This window comes from Dipodomys spectabilis, unplaced genomic scaffold (assembly GCF_019054845.1).
Source record: "Dipodomys spectabilis isolate Male_0828 unplaced genomic scaffold, ASM1905484v1 ptg000492l, whole genome shotgun sequence".
Classification (NCBI taxonomy): Eukaryota; Metazoa; Chordata; class Mammalia; order Rodentia; family Heteromyidae; genus Dipodomys; species Dipodomys spectabilis.
This window is the reverse complement of record NW_024871169.1, coordinates 649,087-659,359: the sequence shown is the minus strand read 5'-3', so window position 1 is coordinate 659,359 and position 10,273 is coordinate 649,087. Positions and strand designations below refer to the sequence as shown.

At 43.8% G+C, this 10,273-nt stretch overlaps 1 protein-coding gene across 1 annotated transcript; it reads right to left on the bottom strand.

Annotated features, from left to right (window-relative positions):
- Positions 1 to 1,590: 1,590 nt before the first annotated feature.
- On the bottom strand, positions 1,591 to 9,625 carry LOC122098778 (EBP cholestenol delta-isomerase). Its single transcript, XM_042669226.1, has 5 exons — positions 9,534 to 9,625; positions 7,480 to 7,850; positions 2,957 to 2,993; positions 2,647 to 2,777; positions 1,591 to 2,028 (listed from the first exon to the last, which is right to left on the bottom strand). Exons 2-5 carry the CDS (start codon positions 7,778 to 7,780, stop codon positions 1,805 to 1,807), a joined length of 693 nt encoding a protein of 230 aa, XP_042525160.1. The 5' UTR covers positions 7,781 to 7,850; positions 9,534 to 9,625; the 3' UTR covers positions 1,591 to 1,804.
- Between the last annotated feature and the right edge of the window lie 648 nt (positions 9,626 to 10,273).

The window sequence follows — 10,273 nt, the reverse complement described above, 5'->3', positions numbered from 1 at the left end:
GCAAATACAGCAGTGATATTCACTAGACAGTATGTTGAAAATGAACTTTACAACTTGTGTGTGGGGATGGGAGGGAAAAACTGGGAGAGAATGAGGGAAGGGGTGACATTGTTTAAAAAGAAATTGCACTCATTACCTGACTTATATAACTGTAACCCCTCTGTACATCTCCTTTATAATAACAATAAAAAACTTTTGAAAAAAATCAGTGCTCAGCAGTATAGCACCTGCCTAGCAAGCATAATACCTAAGTTCAAATACCAACACTAGAAAAAAGTAAAGAAAAATTTGGCAATGAATAGAGTTTGGGCTGCTGGTATGAGAGTAAATAAAATATTCATGCAAGAAGGTTATGTAGTGAGCACCAGTGACTTATGCCTAAATTCCTTATTACTCTGGAGGTTGAGATATAAAAATTGGGGTTCAAAGTAGCCCAGGCAGGAAAGTCTGTGAGACTCTAAGCTCCAATTAATCACCAAAAAGCTAGAAGGGGAATTATCCTTGAGCAAAACTCAGGGACAGCTCCCAGGCCCTGAGTTCAAGCCCCAGGACTGGCACACAAAAAAGGATATGAATTTGGGGAGACCAGATGGCAGAATGTTATGGACTATTTTGTTTCCTCCACAAATTTGTTTTGAAAACTCCATGATCCTCAGGATCTCTTGAATAGCTAGGATTATAGGTGCAAGCTGTCAGTACTTGGTTAACTGGTATTCTGAGAAGAAATTTGGATACAAACATACTATAAATGAAGTGTACAGAGCAAAGACCATGTGAGAACACTGAAAAAGAAGTTACCTAAAAGCCAAAAAACAGGCCTCAAAGAAACCAAACACATGCCTTTAATACTGTCTTCTCAGATCTGAGGGTTATGGTTCAAAGCCAGCTCAGGAAGGAATACCCATGAGACACCTGAGTTCTAGCCCCAGGACTAGCAAAAAGATAAAGAAAAAAAAAAAAGAAAAAAGAAAAAAACCAAACTGGTTAATACCTTGAATAGCTTCTGAGAACCTTTCTTTCTGTGGCTTAAGCCAATCAGTCTCAGGCTTTTTTTTTTTTGGTAGGTCATGGGGCTTGAACTCTGGGCTTGGGTGCTGTCCCTCAGCTCTTCAGCTCAAGGTGAGCGCTCTACTGCTTGAGCCATGGCGCCACTTCCAGTTTTCTAGTGGTTTATTGGAGATAAGAGTCTCACAGACTTTCCTGCCCGGGCTGGCTTTGAACCATGATCCTCAGATCTCAGCCTCCTGAGTAGCTAGGATTACAGGCGTAAGCCACCAGCGCTGGCTTAGGCTTAGGCTTTTTGTTATGGCAGCCCAAGCTGACTAATACAAGTGAACCATGGAATCAATGATAGGGTCTATGGTGCGAACCATGGGATGGTCTTAAAGGGGGAATCTAGGTAGTAAATTATGGGATCTGTAGGGGAAAATAATAGGCATGTATGGGGTCAGTGCTAGGAGTTGGTGAGGTTAGAGTTGGGAGGTCTATGATGATGATTTGGATCTGTGGATGAGTTAGTGATGGGTGGAAAGGGTCTGTGGGGGTTAATGACAGGGCATCTTTGGATTCATAATTAAAAGTCACTCTATGTTAGATTGAAGAGCTTTTATTAACTGGTTGTAAAAAGTCTTTTTCCCAATTGCTCCTGACAATACCTCCAATATAGCCCTTATTTTTTTGGTTATTGGCCTGAATATGAGAGATCAGTTCGCTTTGTTCCTCCAACATGTGAGATCAGGTTTAGATTCTTCTGGTAAATGGAGAGTGCGTCTTCATGAAGTCCTCCAGTTCAGTCCACTGGTCGTTAGTTTAACTTCCTCTTGGTTTTTGTGACTCTGGAGTCCAACATACTCTGAGCATGAGTAAGCTGCTTCACAGAATCGAGCAAGAGGATTCCAGGTATCACCAGCCATAAGGCATTCATGAAGACAAAATAAAACCAGAAATAGACTGGGTGGCCCATCTCCGAATGCTGGAATTCATCTCGATACTCCGTCATGAAGTACAGAACATCTCCATAGATCTGGCCTGTGGGAGGGAAGAGGAAAGAGAAGCCCCCATGAGGAGAAGGAAGGGCTAGCCCAAATTCTCTATTTCAATGTATCCTTCAAGGTCTCAAAGCTCAGGATCTCACACTCAAAGAACTCTGAAATCAGAGCTGAAAATCCGAGAAATCAGGAAAGTGAGATTTAAAAAAATAGTGTGGAAACATTCTGAATTTAGGAACACTTCATAGCTCCAGAAATTAAAGAAAAAAAATTTTGGTGCCAGTCTTGGAGTTGAAACTCAAGGCCTGGATCCCTGAATGCTTTTGCTCAAGGCTGTCTATCGCTCTACTACTTGAGCCACAGCTCTAATTCTGGCTTTTTGGTGGTTAATTGGAGATAAGAGTCATGTACTTTCCTTCCTGGGCTGGCTTTGAACCATGATCCTCAGATCTAATCCTCCTGAGTAGTAGAATTATAGGCTTGAGCCCCTTGCTGGATAGATAAGTTCAGAGCATGGCTGGGTTGTTCTACTCAAACCTCAGGATATTTTTGGCATTCAGTCAAACTTATCCCTGGATAATAATCTCCACAGGGATGTTCCTGTGTCTGTGGATCCCACCTTCAAGCCCTCTAGTGCCCAGTATGATCTTTTTCTCACCCAGAGAGACCATGAGCTGTAGAACATAACGAACTGGTTGTTGGCGGAGAAAGGCAATCACTGCCCACAGGCTGAGTGGTCCCCACATGCTAGCTGTGATGGTCTCCATACAGACGATAAAGTTGTCACAACTGTTAAGAGAAAGGATGGAGGGACATTGGTCTCAGTGTGCTTTGTCTTCAGGGCACCCCATTAGTGCTCCCTGACTCACCACAAATTACTGCAGGTGTCACATAATCTGTCTCATAAAAATAAATGAAACTGTGATTTTTTCCTTCACAATGAAAAAAAAAAAGAAGTAAACACTTACATGATGTAACGGCTGTCTCCCTTGGAATACTCTTTCCCTAAAAGGAAACAGAAAGATATGAGAAAAGGCAAAAATAGAGATTCACATTTGTGAGTGCCCCAGTAAGACAGACTTCATAACATCCTTATGCCTCAGTTCCCTCAGCTGTGAAAAGAGAGTAGCAGTTTGAATTTTAAGTGCTCATGCCTGTAATCCTAGCTACTCAGGAGGCTGAGATTTGAGGATCATGGTTCAAAGCCAGCCCCAGCAGGAAAGTCCATGAGACTGATCTCCAATTAACCACCAGAAAACCAGAAGTGGCGCTGTGGCTCAAGTGGTAGAGCACCAACTTTGAGCAAAACAGTGAAGTAATAGCATGAGGCCTAGTTAAAACCTAGTTAGAAACACACACACACACACACACACACACACACACACACACACACACACACACACACAACCACCAAAACCCCACACCCACCACAACAGCAGAAAGCATAAAAGGAGGTATGTATAGATAGTGAAGTGCATAAAACAGGCAATGAGGGGGTAAAAGAAAATGGAGGAAGAGTATGCTAAATCTCTAAGTTTCTGAAGTATTAGAAGTAGAGATGGCCTAGTAAAGATGTAGTAGTGTGTTTTATACATTTTGCATGTGTTTATTTTTCCTTATGTTCTCAAAAGGTGACTTATTTGTTCATCTCATTGATGTTACAACTAAAAATCATTATTGAAAGGAGAAGCAGTCTCCAGATAACAAGTCAAATATTTCTTATTATTTTTTTGAGTTGGATTTGTGATTCTAACACTTTTCTACATACAAAACACAAGTGGTGTGAAGGGTCTTCATGATTGCATTATAGAAGAATTTAATATGCCATAATTAGTTAATTTGGCATTCAACTGTAATGTCCGTATGTTAATTTCCATATGAGCCCCATGATGTAAAGACTTAAAGATGAGTTTGAAAAAACAATGAAAGAATTTCATTTATCAGGTTCTGTTAAATTGTTACATGTATCTTGCTTAAGTTTCTGTTCATTAATTTATATTCATCCAATTATATAAAGCAAATTTGGAGGAAAAGAAAAGAAAATGGAGGAGGGAGAAGATACAGATGAACAGATGAGTGAATAAAAAGTAAGCAGAGCCAGGCGCTGGTGGCTCATGCCTATAATCCTACTTACTAAGGAGGCTGAGATCTGAGGATCACGGTTCAAAGTCAGCCCAGGCAGAAAAGTCCATGAGACTCTTATTTCCACGAAACCACTCAGAAAACCATAAGTGGCACTGTGGCTCAAGTGGTAGAGTGTTTACCTTGAGCTGAAGAGCTCAAGGCCCATGAGCTCAAGGCTCAAGAGCACCTAGGCCCATGACCAAAAAAAAAAAAAAAAAAAAGAGTAAGCAGAAAATAAGAAAAAGGGAAAGGGAGAGGGAGAGGGGGAGGGTGGAGGGAGGGAAAACTGGGCAAGGGCTGGAAATGTGGCTTAGTGGTAGAGTGCTTGCCTAGCATGCATGAAGCCCTGGGTTCGATTCCTTAGTACTACATAAACAGAAAAAGCTGGAAGTAGCACTGTGGCTCAAGTGGTAGAGTGCTAGCCTTGAGCAAAAGCAGCTCAGGGACCATGCCCAGGCCCTGAGTTCAAGCCCCAGGACTGGAACCAAAAAACATTGGGCAAAAATGAGGGAGGGGTGACACTGGTCAAAATGAAATGTACTCATTATCTGACATATGTAACTATAACCCCTCTGTACATTACCTTTACAATAAAAAAAGAATAAATTTCAAAAAAAGAAGTAGAAAAAGATCACCAAGTATAGGGAATGTAGCTCAGTTAAAAAAAGAGAGAGAGATAATAGATTCTTCACAAAAGAGGATTCCAATATGGTCAAACTTCCATTAGAACACTAAAGAAAACAAATCACTTACATCCATTAGAATGACTAAAACTTACCACCTGAATATACCAAATTTTGATGCAGATATTGAGGAACCAGAATTATCCAGTTCTGGTGATAGAAATATAACACAGCATACCATTTTTGTGTGTGCAGTCCTAGGGCTTGAATTCAGATACTGTGAAGCCATAGCTTCACTTCCAGCATAATTTTTTGTCAGTTGTAGGGCTTGAACTCTGGGCATGGGCACTGTCCCTGAGCCCTTCAGCTCAAAGCCAGTGCTCTACCACTTAAGCCACAGTGCCACTTCTGGTTTTCTGGTGGTTAACTGGAGATAAGAGTCACGGACTTTCCTGCCTGGGCTGGCTTTGAACCGTGATCCTCAGATCTCAAACTCCTGAGTAGCTAAGATTACAGGCATGAGCCACCAGCAATATTTTGGTAGGGATATTTATTTGGTGCTGGGCTGGAACCCAGAGCCTCACGTATACTAATAAGCAAGCACTCTAACACTAATCAACATCCATAGCCTCTGGTAGTTTTTCCTAAAGTTATATAATACATAACATATACCTACCGTAAGACCCAGCCATTTTACTTCAACATATTTACCCAAAGGAGATAAAGCAATGGTCAATACAAAGACATATTGCTCACACCTGTAACCCTAGCTACTTAGGAGAGAGGCTGAGATTTGAGGAAAATGGTTTGAAGTTAGCCTAGGCAGAAAGGCCAGAGTATCTTTTCTCCAATTAAGCAGCAACAATGAGACAGAAGTGGAAGTGTGCCTAAAGTGGTTAAGCAACAAGTGTAAACTGAAAAAGCCAAGCAAGTGCTCAAGGCTGTGAGTCAAGCCCCACTACCAGCACACATACAGACAAAAACTTCATGAGACCAAAAGGAGTATTGTCAAGAATGCAGAGATTGGAGAAGGGAGATACATGCCAAAAATGTTTATAATATACATGTTTTGAAAGTGTGAGTCCTTGAGTTCCAATTCCAGTATCATAAAAAAAGCAAGCAAGCAAACAAGCTCTTTATGGAATGATAAGGAGTGACTTCCCTAAAAAAGCAAAGTTCAGAAGGAGAATGTTGGGGTTGGAGTAGTGGCTCAGTTGGTAGAGCAGCAGCCAATGAGCAAAAGTGTAAGGTACTGTGTTCAAATCCCAGTTTAAGCCAAAAAGAAAAAAAGAAAGAACAAATAGAAGTAGTAATGCCCACAGCCAGTGGCTCATGCCTGTTATCTTAGCTACTCAGGAGACTGAGATCAGAGGATCTCAGTCTGAATCTAGCCTGGGCAGGAAAATTTGTGAGATTCTGATCTCCAATTAACCCCCTAAACGAAAGCTAGAAATGGAGTTTTGGCTCAAGTGGTAGAGTGCTAACCATGATGAGCAAGAAAAATTCAGGGACAGCACCCATACTCTGAGTTCAAGCCCTAGCACTGGCACACTGGCACACTTACACACAGAAGAAGAATGTTACTATTTATGTAAAAAGAAATAAAAATAATAATAAAAATAACAAAAAAATCATTACATAAAATCTACTGCTTGCCACTGCTCAATTATTTGAGACATGGTCTAACTATGTAGCCCAAGCTGGCCTTGAGCTCACAATCATCCTGAGTACTGGGATTACAAGTATATACCACCACACTGGAAGCTTGCCACTGTTCTATATTTCTGACATATATTTGAGTACTGACTATTACCTTCTTTTATTTCCAGTTTTCTAGTGGTTTACTGGAGATAAGAGTCTCACAGACTTTCCTGCCTGGGCTGACTCAGCCTCCTGAGAACTATTTTTTTTTTTGTCGGTCGTGGGGCTTGAACTCTGGGCCTGGGCGCTGTCCCTCAGCTCTTCAGCTCAAGGCGAGTGCTCTACCGCTTGAGCCACAGCGCCACTTCTGGTTTATTGGAGATAAGAGTCTCACGGACTTTCGTGCCCGGGCTGGCTTTGAACCTCGATCCTCAGATCTCAGCCTCCTGAGTAGTAGGATTACAGGCGTGAACCACCGTTGCCCGGCTTCCTGAGAACTATTACCTTCTTACAATTGACAAACTGAGGTTTATGCGTATTATTTATGTATAAACTCAAGAAGGAGCCAGGCATGGGCTGGGAAGGTGGCTCAGTGGTAGAGTGCTTGCTTTGCATGCCAGAGGCCCTGGGTTCGATTCCTCAGCACCACATAAGCAAAAAGAAAAAAGCTGGAAGTGGCGCTGTGGCTCAAGTGGTAGAGCGCTAGCCTTGAGCTGAAGAGTGCCCAGGCCCAGAGTTCAGGCCCCACGACTGGACCAAAAAAAAAAGAAGGAGCCAGGCACTGGTGGATCCCTCCTGTAATCCTAGCTACTCAGAAGGCTGTGCAATCTGTGGATCATGATTCAAAGCTAGCCTAGGCAGGAAAGTCAATGAGATTCTTATCTCCAATTAACCACCAATAACCCAGAAGTGAAGGTGTGGCTCAAGTGGTAGAAAAGTGAGAAAAGTTAACTCAGGGACAGTGCCCAAGATCAGAGTTCAAGTCCCAGGACAGGCAAAAATAAAAAAACAATTAAGTTAATGGAAGACTTGGTAGGTAAAACATTCAAACCCTACCCAGAAAATTCCTTCCCTCCAATCTAACACAAGAACTTAGGACTTACAGAGTTGGGATAAGAAGGCTTGGTCTGTAAGAAGAGTCTTGTTGTAGAAACTGAACCACCCCTCAATCACCAAGTGAATGAATGCACATACTGCAAACCAGCACAAGGACAGTTTCCGCCAAGTTCCCAGTGGGACAACTGAAGTACGACTGGCTAACAGCCATGTGGTCAAAACTAGGGCTCCAGAGACAGAGAACAGGGCAGCTAGGATGTGCCAGGTGGGAATGTCATTAGGCACAAAGTTGTCAAGCTTCAGGTTCCGAGGCCAGTAGGGATGCAAGGGACTTTTGTTGGTAGTCATGTTTCTATGGGCTGGCTGGCTGAGTAACTTCGAGTGACAATCAGGGAAGAAAAAAGAGGAACAGAAATACCTGGGTAAACAGAAAAGACAGAGATGATTAAATCAAATGCATACAGTATCACTACAAAAAAATGTAAAGGAACTGAATTTACCTTTTGATAAGACTGTAAAACTGGATGAAAAATAATCTAATGATAAAAATGAACAAAAGAAGCTGGGTACTGGTGGCTCATACTTGTAATCCTAGCTATTCAGGAGGCTGCTATCTGAGGATCACAGTTCAAAACTAGCAGAGGCAGGAAAGACAGTGAGACCAAAAGTGGAGGTATGGCTCAAGTAGTAGTGAACCATCCTTGAGAGAAAAAGCTAAGGATCAGAGAGTCTAGACCCTGAATTCAATCACTGGCATGTGCACATGTGCGAGCACACACACACATACACACACAGAGAAATAAATACATAAATCTGATTGCTTGTGGTTTTATTTTATTTTATTTTTGGGTCCGGTTGTGGGGCCTGAACTCTGGGCCTGGGCACTGTCCCTCAGCTCTTCAACTCAAGGCTAGCACTCTACCACTTGAGCCACAGCGCCACTTCTGGCTTTTTTCTTTTTGCTTATGTGGTGCTGAGGAATCGAACCCAGGGCCTCATGCATGCAAGGCAAGCACTCTACCACTGAGCCACTTTCCCAGCCCTGCTTGTGGTTTTAAAAGCTGGACTAAAGGCCCAGCACCGGAGGCTCATGTCAGTAATCCTAGCTACTCAGGAGGCTAAGAACTGAGGATCATAGTTCAAAACCAGCCTGGGCAGGAAAGTCTATGAGACTCTTATCTCCAATTAATCACCAAAAGTAGAGTTGAAAAAGGTAAGGGCAGTGCTCTGACCCTCAGTTCAAGCTCCAGCACTTGCACACCCAAAAGTAAATCGATAAAACAGATAGCTAGGGGGAGGGGGAGGGAAAGTGGAAGTAAAACAAGGGAGGGGGTAACAACTTTTGACAACAAATGTACTCACTACCTTACATATGTGACTGTAACCCCTCTGTACATCACCTTGACGATAAAATTATAAAAACGAAACCAAACCCAAGAAACAGACAGCTAGTTCCAGGCCTTGGTCCAGATCTCAGGGGTCACAATCTGATAAGGGACATACAGGCTTAGGCCCAATCCTCACTGGTCACAGTCTAGTGGAGAAGACAAAGAACTGGACCTGGTCTCAGCCCTAGGGGGTGGTGTGGAGGGGATGGGGGATGGAGTGGGAGTGTGAGGGGTAGGGTAATGGTCTGACGTGGGACACCTGAGAACCACTGAGAGACACTGTCAAGAGAGCCTGTTGCCAGCACGGGGTGCTCAAGGTAGGGTAGGATGGCACAGGAAGCTAGTGGGGACCAGAGCCTAGAAATCTGCCACAGGACAAATGAGATTAAGAAGTCAGTCCTAAGGCCCAGTATTCCAGAAGCCAAAGCCTCCAGGCAATAGCATACAATGCCGGCAACCTGTCAGAAAGTCTAGGAGAAGTGGGGTCCGACCCCACAGGCTACGCTAACCTGGTAAAGGGGAGCCCAGCACAGAGACTACCAATCTTAGCCCCCCACCCCCACCCTGCCTCAGCATCCCGGTGAAAGGGCGAGCCTTCTGTCGTCCAGACTATGGTCCTGGGAGTCCTGTGTAGGACCAGACGGGGGACGGGGCTCGGGGCGGCTGGTGGTGCAGGCCTAAGTGGGGTTGGAGGGGGTGCGCAAAGCACTCACCTGAGCAGCGTGGTAGATGCTTCTTTCCCCTCAGGCTTCCGACTCCAGTTGGACTGGCTGACTGGGTAAAACAGCCCTGGTTTAAGTCCCGCCCCACGGGCTCCCCACCTAATGGAGTGGGCCAATAGGGAAAAACGAAAGCGAAACACAACCAATAGGAGCTTTGGGTTTGTCGCTAGCCTAGTCCTCACGCGTTGTGCGGTTTTCGCAGTTGGCTGCAATCAAATCAGGAGCGAGATGGGGTGGGGATTCGCCAAATTTGGTAGATGTTTAAGCTTGTAGCCATTCTGCAGCAGTTCTTGACTTCTAATTTTCTGTTCCGCGTAGAATAATCAAGGTGTAAGTCTTCCACGTTCACAGCCTAGTCTTCTACCCTGTGCCTTTGTTCTCTGGGCAACTAGTAAGTTCCCAGACCAACTCCCACTCTTAATGTAAGGAAAATAAGTGGCTGACCACACCGTGCACGCTACAAAACCTTGTCCCTGGTCCCCGCAGTCCTCAGAAACCCTCAGTCCTAAAGGCACGGTCAGCTTCACCGCCACGGACTTCAAATCATAACCAATCAGGACCCAGACCCCTCAGTCCGACAAGGTAATTGGCATGGAGATCCTCAACCCTGCCAATTCTAAATAGCTAACCAGAATGGCATAATACTAAACTAGTGAGCATCCACAAAGCATTCAGTCAGAATCCAGACAACCATAATCCTCAGTCCTAAGGACCAATAATATCAACCTGTC

Coding starts and splice junctions, on each gene's coding strand:
- LOC122098778 (XM_042669226.1), bottom strand. CDS start 7,780: ATGACTACCAACAAAAGTCCCTTGCATCCCTACTGGCCTCGGAACCTG. Junction 2,778..2,956: donor GGAGACAGCCGTTACATCAT/GTAAGTGTTTAC, acceptor TTCTCTTAACAG/TTGTGACAACTTTATCGTCT. Junction 2,029..2,646: donor ACAGCTCATGGTCTCTCTGG/GTGAGAAAAAGA, acceptor TCCCTCCCACAG/GCCAGATCTATGGAGATGTT.